Genomic DNA, 18004 nt, shown 5'->3' on the forward strand with positions numbered 1-18004 from the left:
TTCATATTAGATTGTGTGGGTAAAGAACAAAAGATAAAAATATTAAGGCATTGCCATTCGTTTTATTGTTTATAATACTGTGATTTAAAGGTTTTTATGTTTACATATTTAAAATTGGAGAATTTAAACATTGTTGAGTGCACAGGTGTGCTGCCATTGCGGTTTAATATATTTGGACTTATTCAAATAAAGTAAAATAGTTTTCTGTGCTGCACTCTGTGGAAAAATTGTGGCACTATTTCAAATCATGACTAACGCTTGCTGCATGTACTATGTACATCATGTTGTGATTAAAGATATGCCTTGATTCAAACCCACAAAACAGTTGCCGGGTAACATTTTTGTCTATGGTAACAGCTAGTTATATTTATTTGTAAACATCGTAGTTAAAAAAGTCTGACATCGGCCCACTCAAAACCCTCTGGAGCAAACCTCTTTTGACGGATCTGCACCAAACTTCACACAAACAATCCTTGAATAATGCCTAATAATTTCTGAAAGTTTCATTAAAATCTGTTTGAGTGGTTTTGGAGTATTCATAATATACATACATAGTTCCTCTTTTATAGATATAGAAGATAGATAGATGACTGTTTACTAAAGGGATTGTAAAAAAAATAACACATGTTTAGTTTTTAAGTTTATTGGTTTATTAATATAACATTTTGCGGTGGGGCACACGGGAGGGACTAAGGCTAAAATATCTTGTAGTGTCAGCGTTCGCCGCTAGGACTGCTAAGTTGAAAAATTTTAAATTAATTTTTAATTTTTTGTTATAAAATTAACTTTTTAATTATAAAATATTGTTTTAAAATTATAAATTAAATTTTTAATTTTTAAAATTAAACTGTCATAACATAACCTAACCAACCAGACTTGCTGATAATATAAAAACTATATAAGATAAAAATCTAATTAATGATTACTTATAATTTTTAATTAATTATAAAATTAATTTTAAAATTTAGTATTATAAAATTAAACTGTCATAACCTAACCTAACCAACCAAACTTGCTGATATGAAAAATTTGTTGACAAAAAGTTAGTACTGCCAATGGGTTTCGAACCCCGGACCTCCTGAACATCAATCCGAAACGCTACCAACTATGCCACGAACGCCGCTGAAATCACATCGTTTCGTTACGGTAATCGTGTCGCCTCAAGAGAAGACATTAACCACTAGAGATATGACGTCACTACATCTTTAGCCTTAGTCCCTTCCGTGTGCCCATTCCTAACATTTTGTATTACCAAACAAATTATATTATAACCTCTTAAATCTATTCCACTATTATGGACAAATTACTATATATAGGACTTGGAGTTGACATAAGTTAAACAATTGCAATTAATTCATAAACTCTACTAACAGTAAACATTTACATCTTTTAAATTCAATATTTAAATATATAAATTATTATACATAAAACAACATGAAAATACTGCTATAAATATTATAAAAAATACTTTAAACTTCAACATTTTTTAAATAAATGATTTCATAAGTAGCTAAGCAGTGTGTGCCTTATTTGTATAAAATATAAACAAAGAAAATTATTTGTATAGTATATTTCATCACTAGAGCCTAAAGTGACTCTTTTTGTCCGTGTGGTGAACTATATTTTTCACCATATTGCAGGATTAATTAACAAACTAAGCTAGAAAACGAAATAATGTTTATGTCAAAATAACCTCTCAAAACGACTTCCAGCTTGTTTTCAATTCTGCTAAAGCAATTAAGCAGCTGTCAGCTTAAGTGATTCAATCATTTAGTCTATTGCAATTGAGTTACAGTACATTATACCTTCGATATGTCAAGCGATCGACAACAATTGGCCCTTATCTAATAGACCAATAAGATTGCCACAATCAAAATTTACAACTGTTTACAACAGATGATTTTTACTCCCTAGAAAGTAAAAATGCTACTTTAGACCCGTAACACATGCATTTAAAACAACCTGTATTTGCTGCAATATGACAAAAAATATTATTCATTCTTGGTTTAGCATGTGATAATTTAAAAGTCTACTATTCCAAAACCTAGTGTGGAAGCAGGACAAAAAAACCTTTTGTTTAAAATGTTACAAAAATATATTGTTAGTTTTCAAACATTACCGTACTACAAAAGTAGGTCAAACTATCGAGATCCTAGATTTGGATAACTACAAAGCTACCTAAGTTAAAATGTTATTTCAATTTCTCATTAGCACCACATTATACCTTACCTCCTAACTAACTCATCCCTCATCTATCATAGACTTGTCAAAACTTTTATGATAATTTTAAACATTAAATCTTTTTGATGATTTAATACTGGACCCAGCTGCCATAGATCGTTAACATTTTAATAAACAGCTGTGGCTAAATTAGCAACTAACTGAGAGTCAGTAACAAAGCTATCACTCATTCACCTATCACTCATATTTACAACATTTCTGCCAAACCTTACACATCCAGGTATGTATCAGCGTCATTGATAATCTAGTCATATCTGATCTAAAATTAAAAATAAATTATGTATTTTGTTCTTTATTATTATAGTAGAATCCCTATATTGATATTGACCTCAGGATAACCACCTCTGCCCAACATCTCTGATCCCGAAATTGGACTCACAAAAATACAAGATCTCAGCATAACGTACTTCCCCAAATATCTAATACCAGGATAACGGACCTTTCATAATATCTGATCTCACAATAACCAGTTTCTCCAAATATTTATATTAACCCAGGATATTCATAACAGTACTCCAAATATACTCTCAGAATATCCATGGTGATGGTTTTTGGCGTCAACCGCGTCGCCAGTTGAATTTCACTGCCAGACGTTTCGCCCTTACTATGAAGTGGCATCCTCAGTGGCTAGGCTGAGACTAAGTCAGAGAAATTCGTCCAGGTATACTTATAGCTGGGGTGAGGTCATCGGCGTGCGTGGAATGCAGGAATGCATACTTCGCTTGCTTGACGCGGTTGACACCAAAAACCAAACCATCACCATGGATTTCAATGAAACCAGCTGCGAAAGCCCACACATGAAGAATACTCTCAGAATAACCTACTTCTCGTAATATCCAACCTGAGTTTCGCTCGCCTTCTGTCAACAAGTCTTGAAGGGCTCAGCAAGAGTAAATTGCATTCAGATATTTTATTTTAAATACCATAAATACATAGTGTATTTTTCCTACACAAGTTTTACAAGCCAAGAAATTGTATATACCATTAATTTAAAAACTGGTCAATACATTTCTGACCTTTATGCTGCTTAGTTATTGGGAACGCTTGTTTTTAACTTCTTATATTACTTTGCTGTAATTTGTGGGTTCCAAAATCAAGGTCCTAGGAATATAAGAGTTCTGCTGCAAGGTTACAGTCAAACCACCTTGACAAGGCACTTTGCAAATGGGGTGAAAACGCTGCACTATCGTTTAAGTAAACGTTGGGTCTTCCTTAATTTCAACCACATAAGGAAAGTTAATGTCGGCAGGGGTTTGAGGAGGGTAAGTCTCAGATAGCTGGTGGCTTGGTGACAAAACAAATGTTTTTGAAAGGTCATTATTTTCTGCCATAATAGACCCTTTCCTCTATATCCCCGCATTGGGCAAAATTGCCGTCTTAGGGTTGTTTGACTGTATAATATTTTACATACCAGTAGAGAACAACATGTTTTACTGCACACAATACAGTCGTTACCTTCTGAAGAAATTGTTAACTATATTTTACTTAGCCCTTTGCTTTTTTACTGTCATTCTTTTTTACGCACTTATAAAACTTTTTTTGAGCAAACCTTTTCTTGTGACATGTCATTTTACTTAATATTAAAGGGATCACAGACTGTTACTGATGCTACATCTCAACTTATTTGATGCTTAAATAGAATGAAACACAAAAAAGCTTTGATTGTAACCCTTTTAAAGAGAGTGTTATTTAAGATAATTATTAATACTCAAGAAATATGTTTCTTTTTAAGAAATATGTTTGACCCCCCTATTTGATCTAAGTTTTGTTGCTGAAATTTTAAAATAAAAGTCTTTGGTATAAGAAATTTGTCTAACTTAAGATAACAAATAAATAGTTAACAGTGTTATAAAATTATGCAAGTAATGATAGCAAAAAAAAAAAAAAAAAACAGTAACAAAAATATTTCATATTTCATTGATTATAAAAAATATAACAATCTTGTTTTAACCTTGGTTAAATCTGGTTTAAATCTTAAATCTTGTCGATCCAAAAAATTAATTTAATTTGTAATCCTATGTTTAAACATTTAAAACACTTCTTCCACTGCAAATACACAGTCTTAGACATTAGACAGGTTAAGTTGAATCATGTTGAATAAATACACTGCAAAGAACATCACAATTGAAACAATAATGTAAATTTGTTATTTAATTACTAGGATCAATCGGAATCATATTATTTTTACTAAATACATTCAACTGACCAAACAAATCTGAACTACTGTAAAACTAGTAAGTGAGAAGCAATAACTAACAACAATAGAAAATATAAATATTAATAAGATAACAAACTAAACTATAGAAGCAGTTATTTTTAAACACAATTAATATTTCATTTATTTGTTCATCCTAAAAAAACCCTAATAAATGCCTTTGAGTATATGATTTTATTTTAAAATCGTATAAATTAATCGGTTTTTTAGTTATATAGGCCTACATAGAAAGGACTGAGGAATCTTGATAAACCTACCTAAAATATGTAGACTTCCAAATTTACACTAAAACACAACGGAAATTTATTTCTAACTTTTTTATTTTATCCCGACTTGTTTTATTTTACCTTTTGATAAAGATCCTAAAGAAATTACAAATTTTTACAGTTTATGGGCAATATATTTATGAAACAATTCTTATTGCAAAAAAAAATGAATCTGAGCAAGTAATAAATTCAGTACATTCTTATAATTTCAGGAGGAGAAGAGAGTTTGTCCAGCCTCACAAATTAAAATGTTTTGAAAAAAACCCCTCATACGCTGGTAACGAGTTTCTAAAATTTGTCCCTGAATTGATAGAAAAAGAAACAAACCTATCTAAATTCAAGAAAATTCTAAAAGATTATTTAATAAATTTAGCATTATATTCTTTTGAGGAGTTTTCCACCTCCCATACATAGATATAGTATTTTTATTTTAAGTATTCTGACACTATTCACTGTACCACCAATGTACATGACTTATGATGAATAAAGATGTTTGAATATGAATATGAATATGAATAAACCAGAGTTATCTTATGTTGTAAATACTACAACTAAAAAGGTATAGACAACACGTGAGAAAGATATATGAGAATTAGCTAGTAAACTTGTGGTTAGAAAACTCCTGTTTCTTAAAATATATCACAATTTACTAAGATTAGAAACAATTGAAAAAGCTATTGTTAACAAACACTGAGCTATTGCTAAAGCAAAAATTTTGGGCAATTTGAAGTTCACAAAATCAAATTTGTTGGAGCGAGTATTAAATATTTGGTTGGGGTGTAAGCAGTTGGTATAAATAGTTTTTGGATCATTCAGAAAATGTTAAAAACAAACTCTACTGAGAAATCTTTTGGACAGTTTTAATGGGAAATACTACTGGAACAACCAAACATAGGCCTAACTAATGATTCTGTCTAACAGTATTATGAATGGTTATACTTATAATCTCTTATTATTCATTCTGATAGCCCCTGGACTACGAATAATGACTTATATAGGCTTACCTCCGTCAGTAGTCCAAAATTGTGTCTTATTTCAACTAATGTTTTTCAAAGCTTACATGTTTCGTTGCACTGCAACATCGTCGGAGCTTTATGTCAAAAACATCAAATAATTTAAACATAGAATAAGGTAGACTTAGTCTACTTACAACCGCTGCCGTGCCGTGTCATGATAGCGCTATCGTTTTTTTTTCTTGTTTAAATGTTCCGTGTTTTATTCTATGTTTAAATTATTTGATGTTTTTGACATAAAGCTCCGACAATGTTGCAGTGCAACGAAACATGTAAGCTTTGAACAACATTGGTTAAAGTAAGACGCAATTTTGGACTAATGGAGGTAAGCCTATATAAGTCAAAAATCTCTTGTTGATAGTTTCACCTCTAAACCTTAGGGATATTGTATAACATTTGAAATGCTATTAATACATAGAAAAAATTAAGAACATCTTGAAAGTCTACTGCATGTATGATAGTAAAAGGAAAATGCTGCAATAATAATCACTTAATTAAAGGCTACCATTGTTGTTTTAACTGAAAGTATTAAATACTTATTGAGCAATCTTGGTATCCCTTTCCTCTGTGTGCTTCATAAATAAATGTGATTAAAAACCAAACATCTTGTCATGTTTTACTCTAATTATAAGAAAACACAGAATTTGAAAATGACTAGCATGAAGGTAATAAAATTAAATTTGTGCAACAAATCATACAATCTAATAATACAACACCCCTCACAACCGTACAAATTTTAGCTAAAGCTTGTAAACAATAAATATAAACTATTAAATAAACTCTGTCACTCTGTATACATCGTATTTACAAATTCATTTGGGAATTCTAAGGTAGAAAAGGATGTCTTAAAATACGAGAGAATGTTTAAGTTCTAGTAGGCAGATTTCCTAGGCTGATATAAAGTTGTTTAAGAGATAAGAGATTTTTTAACAAAAATAAAGTCGTTCGCTAACCAATCAGGATGAGTGACTTCTGCAGCAACTATATAACCTTTGGACGTCATAAAGTCTCGGATGGAATCCTTACCGTCATTTACATGGACAAACTCCACTGACAGTGTCTAAAAAAGAAGAGATTTACGATTAGATAATTTTACTACCTGTGAACACAGGCAGTCTATTACTAAATACTTTTGGTTTGGTTACAATTACATTATTGTGTGGCAACAATATTTCCATCCATTAACGTATCCTCATCTCCATTCATACTTGGCTTAAAATACCTACTTTGTATGGTCGCCATTTCAATTAAAAGTATTAAAAAAAAGTATCCAAGACTGCCTATGTAGCTCACGCCAACGGCCCAAAGTTAGACATTAGTCGACATCATTTTGTATATTGGCAAGATAAAAATATTCAGTATGTCATGATTTAACAAAAAAAAAAAAACCTTTTACTGTTAGAGGAATTCCGAGCGATTTTCATCCTTACTCTTACTGGAAAACCTTTTAAACACAGTACACATAAATATTCTCCTATGTCACTAGTGCTTTGCCCAAAACATTATTATGCTTTTAAATTAAGATACGTTTTATTTTACACCAGTTTCATTAACACTATAAACTGTATTTGTGGATATTTATAAGGATGCACTGTGGATGCGATGCTCCCTGGTGTAGATTAACGTCCGCACTAGTGAGTACTACGACTATCCGCAGTAATATCCTGATAATTAGACCAATTCGTAAATTACAAGGAAAAAAAGTGGTTCGGATTCCACTATAAACTGTAGGTCCCTTTGTTGCCATTAGCTGTATGGGCTATTAATTAACAGCTGTGTCTAAGGAACATGTCGGCCTTAGTCACTAACAAGACTACAAGATCGCGCCACTCATCCTACACTCATCCTTCACTCATATTTGGGTTAAAATACGCACATAGTGGCGTCCCCATCTTAAATAATTGATAATTGATAATTGTAGGTCCCTTAGTTGCCATTGGCAGTATAGGCTAATAATTAACAGCTGTGTCGGCCTTAGTCACTAACAAGACTACAAGATCGTGCCACTCATCCTACAATCATCTCCATTCATACTTGGCTTAAAATACCTACATTCGTATGGTCGCCATTTCAAAGTAATTAAGTATTGAAAGACTCACATTGTTGTTTAATATAATTGTATGTTATTCTGTGTTGCCCCTACTGGCTACTGAACCATTTGATTATTAGTTAACAAAGCCGGCACTCATTTATTCAACACTCAACTTCGCATTAAAATACATACCCTGGTTTTGAGGTGTCGTATACATCTAATCTCATCCAATATATTTCCGTTTAGGTTAGATAAGTTTATGCCTAATAGGCCTTACCATGTATGGCTTACCCCAAAAAGGCCTAGCATAGTAATGAGTTCAATTCCAGTCTACCACCTACATCCAATTAGTTTCAGTTTCCCCGTGTATTACTTAGGTTTTACATTTGTAATTTCAACCATTCATAACTCAAATTGACATGCAGGCTTATATTACTGCAGCATACTTACATCAATGTCCACTTTGTCCCATGGAATCGTCTTGAGGACGTTCAGTTCATCGCCTTCCACATCCAGACTGAAGTAGTCTACATGGGTGATGTTCATTGCTAGAAGGTAGGAGTAGAGTGGGAAACATTGAACATCCACATATCCTGGCCTCTCCTCACCTATGTTCTTGTCTGATATCCTTCCCACATTGAAGTCTTGCTTGAACGAAACCTGAAAACACAACTGCATGAGTGTACTATAAAAAAACGGCGATGCTGTGATGACTCGTGTAAAATGCAAGAGTCGGTGGTTCAGTTTACTTTTTAATGTTTCCTCTTTATTCATTCCTTTGTGCTTGAAAACACACATTAATTGTTACTTTGTCAAGGTATATCGGAAAGAAACAAAAACATCTTTTGAAATTGAACCGAAAATGTGATAAAATTGAAAAATCCTTTAACTAAATATGTCTTTGACGTACAGCTTAACTTTTTGGTTTTTAATACCCCGGTACAAATCCCATCTATATGCACTGATGTGGCTGGTTTTTTACTGAAAATAAGCTGCTAACAGTTTGTGCTAAGTCAAAATTCTTTTTTCTCTCTAAGTTTTAGAAAATTTGATAGTTGCGAATGTGAAATAAAAGATGTCATAGTGTACAGTATGTATTCCTACTGGTTTGGCTTGACTAAAACTCATTGTATACGACAGTTATCAGTAACTGATGGTAGCCTACTCTCTCGGATAGCATTACTCTCCATTAACTACAGCAGAACTCCAATTGTAAAACTAAATTACTTACGTAATCCTGTCACAGCTCAACAAATTTTGTCAAATGAGGACATGTTTTGGTGTTAAAACACCATCTCAGCTTCAGGTAAAGCCGGGTTTACACGATGCCAGTTGGTGAGACAATTGTCTTTGCCAATTGGCATCATGTGGTTTTGGAATTGTCGTAGGCCAGGCAAGTTGAACGAGAACCTGTTCACACGTGGCCAACACTTGCCCAGTCATTATCAGTGAACCAGTGTACTACTGCCAAAATAAGACAAGACAGTGCTATTGGCCTCTACACCGTTTACACGGCGCCAATTGTCACGACAACTGGGTTTTCGAGGGGTGGGGGCCTCACTGGGCCCAGCTCACTGTCCTCAGTCTACTCCCGGAGACAACTGAATTTCGGGACAATTGGCGGGCCAATTGGCCTGAAGTGTTTACACGAAGCCAGTAATTCCAAGCCAGTCAGTTGTCTCCTGACAATTGTCTCGCCAACTGGCATCGTGTAAACCCGGCTTAAGTGTAGAGTTGATCAGTTGCAAACATCGTCAGAAGGTAAACACAGTACACACAGTGTGGCCCTTGCTAACTGTGCATTCTGTCAACTTTAGTTAGAACAAACCTGTTTTTTAATGTTTCAATGTTTCTTTTAGTACTTTTTCATAATTTTGTTTGTGCCGTACTGTGTTTATCTTTTGACGATGTTTACAACTGATCAACTGTACAAGTACTTGAAACTGACGTTAGTGTTTTAAAACCAAAACATGTCCCAATTTAACAAAATCTGTTGAACTGTGACAGGATTATGTAAGTAAGGCCTACCGCACACAAGAGACTTTTTGTCAGGCGACTATTTTGTCATAGTCGGAAGTCAAAGTCGGCCCCATAGTGGTAAATCTGAACGTTCACACGGGCCGACCACAGCCAGACAGTCGGGGCATTGTGGGGCTGACCCATTTTCCCGCTGACTGCTCCCTGACTCAACTGTCGTGTCAAATTGAAAAGGCATAGAGGCTAGTTTGAACCCGCACACTGGCGACTAAAAAGTCTGTCAGACTGCATCAAGTGCGTTGTGGCTGCGTCAAGTGCAAGTGTTTTGCAAGACGAACAAGTTGATAAAGTGGCACGGCCGACCAGATCTTTATTAAAAGTCTTTGTAGGAGTATTCAGACATAATATTAATAACTATCAACACTCATTCGTGAGTACATGAACAATTTGTCCTGATATTTCCTCAAATCCTAGTATAAAAGGTAAATCTGGCCTTTCACGGTTCTCAGACAATGAATTGGATGCACCCAGTATTTTCTTTTCTTTTACGTTTTCATGCACAAAGTCTGATAAGAAACACACAATAATATGAGAGCGGTTTCTGTCATATACATCTTTTTAACACTCGAAAGACGACTTAACAGTCGTGGCGTGTGCACACCTACAGTAGACTCCCTCTTATCCGGACTCCTCGGGACCGAGGCCAGTCCGGGTAACAGTTTTTCCGGTTAAACCGACGCCCTCAAAAACTCGTTAAAACGTATTTGACTTAATTTTAGGAGAGCGTTGTATTTAGACACGTGATCACATGGTCTCAAATCTTTCTCACAAGTCAGTACAGTAATTTCAGCACCCCCCACTTGGATCATCTTAAGGAGAGCTTTTTAGAGTTGCAGTAATCCATTCCATAACTTCATGTCTGCCAATTGTGTCTATTGTATGAAAAGTCTATCGTGGCATGATATTGATTGGCAGGTGTAGAGCCAGCTGCCTAGTACCACTGTATTATAACTAGTATTTTATCCCGTGAGTCAGTGATTGACATTCACTGAGTTCTACTGTAAGTTACTTTAGTCCAAATGTTTTCACTTAACGGTACAACTTTAACTTGGGATTGTGATGTGTACTCTCTAATGTTATTTTAATGACATAGCCTACCACTTGCGGATGTGTTGTCTTGCTGAGGCAGGTCGGAGACAGCCAGGCTCGGCGGTTCTTATGAAGCATCTGGCTGAAGTTGAGGGGATCTGCCTCTATCAGTAGTCCTGTCCAGTCTAGGAACCTCTCCAGGTAAAGAGTGTTGGAACGAGTCTCACCATCCAGCGCACCACACTCTATGAAGAACCCGTTCCTCTGATGAACAAACAATTGTAATTATTGGTTTATGTGGAGTATCTGGCTAAAGCTGAGGGGTTCTACCTCTATCAGCAGTCCTGTCCAGTCTAGGAACCTCTCCAAGTAGAGAGTGTTGGAGCGAGTCTCACGGTCCAGCGCACCACACTCTATGAAGAACCCGTTCCTCTGATGAGCAAACAATTGTAATTATTGGTTTATGTGGAGTATCTGGCTAAAGTTGAGGGGTTCTGCCTCTATCAGCAGTCCTGTCCAGTCTAGGAACCTCTCCAGGTAGAGAGTGTTGGAGCGAGTCTCACGGTCCAGCGCACCACACTCTATGAAGAACCCGTTCCTCTGATGAACAAAGAATTGTAATTATTGGTTTATGTGGAGTATCTGGCTAAAGTTGAGGGGTTCTGCCTCTATCAGCAGTCCTGTCCAGTCTAGGAACCTCTCCAGGTAGAGAGTGTTGAGCGAGTCTCACGGTCCAGCGCACCACACTCTATGAAGAACCCGTTCCTCTGATGAGCAAACAATTGTGCCAGTAGTTTCAATCTTAAACACTGCAAAAACTTGATAATATTAGAGTGGTAATAATGTACAGTAGCCGATAAATCAATAAAACAAGAAATAGAAGTGGTTCAAATTCAATTAGTGTTAATTTAATTGATTATAGCGAAATTTATGATGGGTTAGTAATTGAATTAGCCAAGATAGGTCAGGTTAGGGTTTTTTAAATATTTGTACATTAGTTTCTCTACGAATGGAAGTTGGTCTCAGCTGCCCCGTATCATTGGGCTTTTAATTAACGGTCTTGGCTAAAAAATTAGATCTTTGCTACAAATGACCAACGGATTTTTAATTAATAAGAGTGTGACCAGTGCTGAACTTGTATCCTCCGTCTTTTACAAAACTGATACCTGGGACTATTTATATAAAGCCAAGTGATCAAGGAAAGCTGGGTTCATTTTTGAACCGTAAAATATATAATGTAAATGGACTTTTTTCATGATTGAATCAGCGACCTTGATGATCCACTCAGCTGCCCAAAGATTAATTCAGTGTGGTTAACCTTTTCGGGGTCATAAATTCTCAGCTTAAACTGGAAAACAGTCAAACCAACAAAAAATTATAGTTCAACAGTACTAGGTGCTTAAGTATATATAGGCATTAATGATCAGATAAAAAGTTATCTAGTACAGTAGAGTCCCGCAAACTCGGCACTCGATAACCCGGCAGTCTGGATAACTCGGCCATCACCTGGCTCAGAAAATAAGTGATTTTTTGAGTCCGAGTTAAAAATGGACTCAAGCCAGCGCTAGACAAATCATTCGCAACTCATACCAAGGATTTGTTGTACTAAATCTGATGACTTGATACTGACTTGTAATAAAAATATTAATAAAAAAGGCGGTTAAAAAGCTTAAAAATTGTATTGTTCTTATTTTTAACCCTAGTTCCTGATAACCCGGCATTTCACAAACTCGGCACCCTTCCAGTCCACATTACGCCGAGTTTGCGGGACTCTACTGTAATTAAAGTTGTTAAGATAAATGATTACAGTGTTTATGATGCATGTAAAATTAAAAGAGACAATCCCACAGTACACATACTATTATATTATTGAGTATTTTGAGGATCATTGGTATAGCTATCAAAACTTTAAATGCGACAGTCAAAGAAGGTTGTGAAGAAACAATTGTAATGCAAAATAATTAGTCTCAGTTAGGCAACTAATACAACCTTGCACGGGTGCACTGTTCTGCTCTGATTCCTCTATGTATAAGTGGTATCAGGCTGTCAAACAACTGTGAAACATGAAACTAATGTTGTTTTTACTATAGCGAAACATTAATCTTTTTATAGTTGTTTAAGTAAAGAAACCTCCACTGGTGCACTTTTGATATCACATTTGTTTGAAAACAAGGCAACATTTAATTTTCATCTTTGTGACAACTACTTGGTTTTTTTACAGGATTTTAAGTCCTAGGAGAAGTATAGAAATGTGAGTGTTTGGAGACAGTTTGGCTGCCAGAATATGTCCTGTTAAAAGTAGGCCTAGACACAACACGGTTCCATTGTTTATGTTAAATCGAGTGCACGATTTGTATAAAAATTAGGTGCCGAAACTATAACCTATTTAATGTGATTAGTACCTATTCCAAATATTTTTATCTTTCTGAAGAGAGTTACCGGAACTCGATTACGCTGCGTTCCCCAGCAAATCAACACAGGTTATATCTATTTTTGACTTAAAAACGATGTTCCTCAAAGCTGGGTGGATGAGGTCAAAATGTTTTTCAATAAAATGTTGTAGGCCTCATAGGAAATTGTTTTCTGCAATATTTAATTTTCAATTACGACCGATAATCCATGTAGTTGGATGGTTTTCAAGTTTAAAGAAGGCCTTTTAGCTCCATATGTGGGAGTGCCTTGTAAACCGTCTTGGATATGCACTTACCAATGTAGGCCCAATTTTAATATTAGTTTTAACAGTTGCTACAAAAGGTGTGTGACGGTCTGGTATTTAGAAAAAACTCTGCTCTGCCAAGCTAGGAGATCTTGATCAATGGCTCGCTTACAGGTTTAACTGAGTACAATCGTTTTCGACTGAATTGAATGATTATATGGACCTAGAGAATCTTCAGACGACAGAAGTCCCTGTCTGTAAAAGCGGAAGATATGATTTCAACCCTCTATTGATACATCCCGAGAATGTAAAAGAAATGTTAAATTTGCTGGAAAATCGTTTCGGAAGACAAGAAATAATTAAAAATAACTTAATTGCAAGTAGGCCTAAGAGAAGTCGCCCACCTACAAAAGACTACAAGCCTGACACTGATGACTTTCAGCAACATGATGCGAAATTCATCGTGGCTTCGTGGGAATTTTGTGGCTGTAAAGTTCTTGAAGCAGTATCACTATCGGTTCACCCACAACTGATAGAAGAATTAACGGTATCCACCAACATGAAACTTAACTGGGGAAAATTTGCTACAATACTTGACATTTTTAAAAAAAATTATGCCATTTCTGTAACATCGGTGTTGATCTTTGCGCTGATATCTTGCACAATTTCATGTTTGTTTGCTCTACTCCTGAAGTCAATGTGACATTCCAAAAAAATTTCTTTATAAAGAACAATCAAGTTAATTTCTCTGTTTCTAAATCAGTCCATTTTTTACTGTCATCAGTCACTGCATTAGTTTGAGATGCAGGAACAGAAGATCTTTCTTCAATAGGAACATTATTGTCAGCCATGGTTTACACGTGGAATAGCAAAATGCACTAGAGCCCCGTAAAAACACTGGTAAAAATACTCTGTTTACGACGCTAAATAACACGAGCAATTTTCACTGTCCGACAGAAATCTCGCACAATCCTCCTCGTGTTTAAACATAGCTGAAATTTTTATGATTAACAATTTAAGAAACTAGTCTATCCATTTTTTACCCTATGCGTTAGCCTAATCATATCGATAAGTTTTGGTTATTGTTGTTTTGTGCATAGAATATATTTAGATTTTGATTGAATACCTAACTTATTTTATACGTCACTAACATTTAATAAACACCAATAAAAATGTAAAGAGATCATAACTTGATTCAATATTTAACTTAAATTAAGAAAAAAATTTAAGAATTAATTTATCGAACCGAATTATAATCCCTGTATATCGATATTTAAACTGATAAAAAGTTACTGGTTCTCTGCAGGCTGAAGGCTACCCACCAATGATAGTGTTTAAGTTAATGCTGAGTTAACCAGAAGTAGGCCTAGGCCTTTCCTAAAAATTGTATGTTCAAGAAAACTGAAGACTAGATGATCGGCGGCTCAGTCGATAGGGCAACAGACAGCGAAACAATGGCAGCAATTTAATGGTTACCTAACTTACACGCCACTAAATTTTAACAATAGGCAGTAGTAGGTAATCTTAGTATTGTACTCTTTGCTGTATACGTTCCATTCAAAGGCCCTAGGCATATAAAGATTTACATTTTCTTAACCTAGATAGCATATTTCTCGATGTAAGGTTACGGTACCTAACTTACCTTATTGTTTAGAACTTTTCTAATCTGTTCAGCTTGTCCCATTGAAGTATCTTTAAGCTTGGGATTTTCTAGGTTGTACTTAAATTTAGGTCCTACTTCAGGAGGAGGCACTAAGAAATTGCTTGCTAGCCGCTTTATCACTTTAGTATCGTCTGCTGCAAGAATCTCTCCAGTCAGGAATTTCCCTGTTACAGGTAAATAAAAATTATGCTCTGTTAAGTTAAAATCAAGCTCTATAAGCTGAAAGTTAGTAGGCCAAACTGGATCCATTGGTTATGGAATGGACTTTAATTATACTTTGCTTTAGTTAGCCTAACATAACTTACAGCTAGGCTTTCAAAATTAAAGGTGTGTACAGTAACTTAATAAGCCTAAGTACAATTTAATGAAAATGTAATAAAATTGAGATGTCAATTATTCTCCGATGTGTAACTTAACACAGGTTGGTAAATTTAATACGAGACAGAACAATTAATAAAAATCAATGTCTCAGGTTTGTAGCAGTGATCCAGGCATACATATGTAACCTAAGCTAACAAACTAAATGAGGTCAACTTACCAGCCCTGAGAATCTCAGGAAATTTTACTGTAGAATCATATACTTTGATTCCCAAATCATTTTGTCTGTTAAACAAAATCAAGGTGAAAATGACCATACTACTGATGATCAGACAAATCCACAATCTTAAATTTTTAAAGAAAGTCCTTGATCTAGGTTTGATTGCATAGTTCATCATCCTTCTGATATTGGAAATACGTTATAGTTAAACAAAAAATTCCATAATTGTTATTGCTGTAATAAATTCAGTTAGTTTATACAAACTAATTTGAAAATAAAGATTATAACTTAGACCACAGACTAAGCAAGCATTACTTAACCTCTAAATTGTATTTGAGAGATATAAAAGCGTGTCTATACAACATTAACTAAACAAACGTGGATAAAATATAATTTATGGTGGCTTAAAGTAAAATAAAATATATATAAGAACTTAAATGTTGCAATTACGACATCCTACAATTTTAACGTGAACAAGGCACGATAAGTTTTCGCTTGACACTTCACTGTACTATAAATTTTGTAAAGCCCGTTTGAAGCAGACAGCTCAGCAGACTTCACTGACCGACAACAACAGCTGTTTGTACAAACAAGTTAGCCACTACTTGCTGACATTTACTACAATATTTTCAGACTATATGGGTTTTCGTACATATACAATGAATATAACATACATAAAACATACTCCCTTGGATAAAAGGTTATAAAGCAAAACCCATTTTAAAGTGTTAACGTATGAATGCATTTTTGTATAATGAATGTTTAATCTTCATCTTTAATTAATATGAAAAATATGAAGTTTTCTTGGTGTGTGGCGCGTTCCCGTCTAAAGTATGGTATTGTTTGAGTGCGTTGCCATTGATGTCAACTAAATTCAGTTTGTTTGGTCTAGTGGAGAACGTATTGGCTTAAAAATATATTATTAAATGCAGTCTCAATCTCAATCATATTTTCAATTACAAAATAGTGAAAATATGGTACTCAACGTGGTCTTGTATTTTAGTGACCACTTAACAAGAGAAAAACTAAAGAATAATTTAAAATGCCAGTAATTGGTTTATACAATGGTTAGTAAAAGTCCGAAATGAAAAACGGATATATATCTGGCGTATGGAAATAACGACATAATGACCCTAAGCCATCCCACCTTCGACTTAAACACCTAAAAACAATGTTTGGGTAGAACGGGCTGGGGGCGGCACTGTGATAGTGGCACGGTCTATTGGTGGCACGGTCTGGTGGTGGCACGGCCTGGGTGTGGCAAGGTCTGATGGTGGCACGTACTTGGGGGTGGCCTTATTATTCTTTGCTCTGTGGGGGTGGCATGTTATAGTGGTAGTACGGTCGGAGGGGAGGCATGGTGAAGTGACGGCGCTGTGGTGGTGGCTCGGTTGTGATGGCTTTAAGAGATAGCGCGGTATGGTGGTGACATGATCTGATGGTGACACGGTCTGGGGAGTGGCACAGTCTGTATTGGGGAAAATAATTGAACATTTGTATAACTATATTTCATTTTACAATTATTCCTTCCTATTTGATTCCTTCAAAGGACTGGGTAATATCTTATTTATGGTTTAAAACATCTCTAGTGGTGGCACTGTCTCTGGTGTGGCACGGTCTTGGGGGTGGCAAGGTATAGTGGTGGAACGATCTGAGGGGTGGCATGGTAAAGTGGTGGCACGGCATGGTGGTGGCACGGTTTGGAGTATAGCACTGTCTGGGGCGGGGCACAGTATTGTGGTAGCATGGTATTGGTGGCATGGTATAGTGGTGGCACGGTTTGAGGGGTGGCACGGTAGGGTGGTGTAACGGTCTGGAGTGTAGCACTGTCTGGGGCGTGGCACAGTAGTGTGGTAGCATGGTATGGTGGTGCTACCACGGCCACCCTTAACTCCAGGCCACGGCCTGGTAGAATTGGCAACGTTGCAAGTAGTGTTGTCTAGCGCAAGACTTTCCTTAAGATAACATGACAGACAGGTAACACCAGCTCATTAATTCGCGCATTCATTCAAATTTAAATTTATAAACATAAATTTAATAACATATTGAAAATATAACATATAGAATTGAAAAACAAAACAATATTTTAATTGATTATATATTTTTGCACATTTCAAGAGGAGTCGAAATTTGCATAGACCAGTAACCAAGCTTTCGTATTCTTAAAACATACACAACCATTAGCTGCCCAAAAAAAAAAAAAAAAAAAACAGCTGTTACAACCCTGCTTGCGATGTTGCCACTTTGAAGGCCGCGGTGGGTGCTACGGTAAGACACGTACTTGGGGGTGGCATGGTATAGTGTTTGCACGGTC

At 35.4% G+C, this 18004-nt stretch overlaps 1 protein-coding gene across 1 annotated transcript; it reads right to left on the reverse strand.

The window, feature by feature from the left end:
• Window positions 1-4165: 4165 nt before the first annotated feature.
• On the reverse strand, window positions 4166-16237 carry LOC128982002 (protein Star-like). Its single transcript, XM_054401031.1, has 5 exons — window positions 15691-16237; window positions 15132-15316; window positions 10903-11097; window positions 8218-8427; window positions 4166-6795 (listed from the first exon to the last, which is right to left on the reverse strand). Exons 1-5 carry the CDS (start codon window positions 15866-15868, stop codon window positions 6643-6645), a joined length of 921 nt encoding a protein of 306 aa, XP_054257006.1. The 5' UTR covers window positions 15869-16237; the 3' UTR covers window positions 4166-6642.
• Between the last annotated feature and the right edge of the window lie 1767 nt (window positions 16238-18004).

Source organism: Macrosteles quadrilineatus, unplaced genomic scaffold, assembly GCF_028750875.1.
Source record: "Macrosteles quadrilineatus isolate MER2022 unplaced genomic scaffold, UCM_ALF_1.0 Scaffold_76__1_contigs__length_560249, whole genome shotgun sequence".
Classification (NCBI taxonomy): Eukaryota; Metazoa; Arthropoda; class Insecta; order Hemiptera; family Cicadellidae; genus Macrosteles; species Macrosteles quadrilineatus.

Excerpts from the sequence above, each read along its gene's own strand:
- LOC128982002 (XM_054401031.1), bottom strand. The coding sequence starts at position 15,868 with ATGATGAACTATGCAATCAAACCTAGATCAAGGACTTTCTTTAAAAAT. Across the intron at positions 11,098-15,131 it reads GAAAAGTTCTAAACAATAAG|AGGAACGGGTTCTTCATAGA; the intron begins GTAAGTTAGGTA and ends TTTGTTCATCAG. Across the intron at positions 8,428-10,902 it reads AGACAACACATCCGCAAGTG|GTTTCGTTCAAGCAAGACTT; the intron begins GTAGGCTATGTC and ends TTGTGTTTTCAG.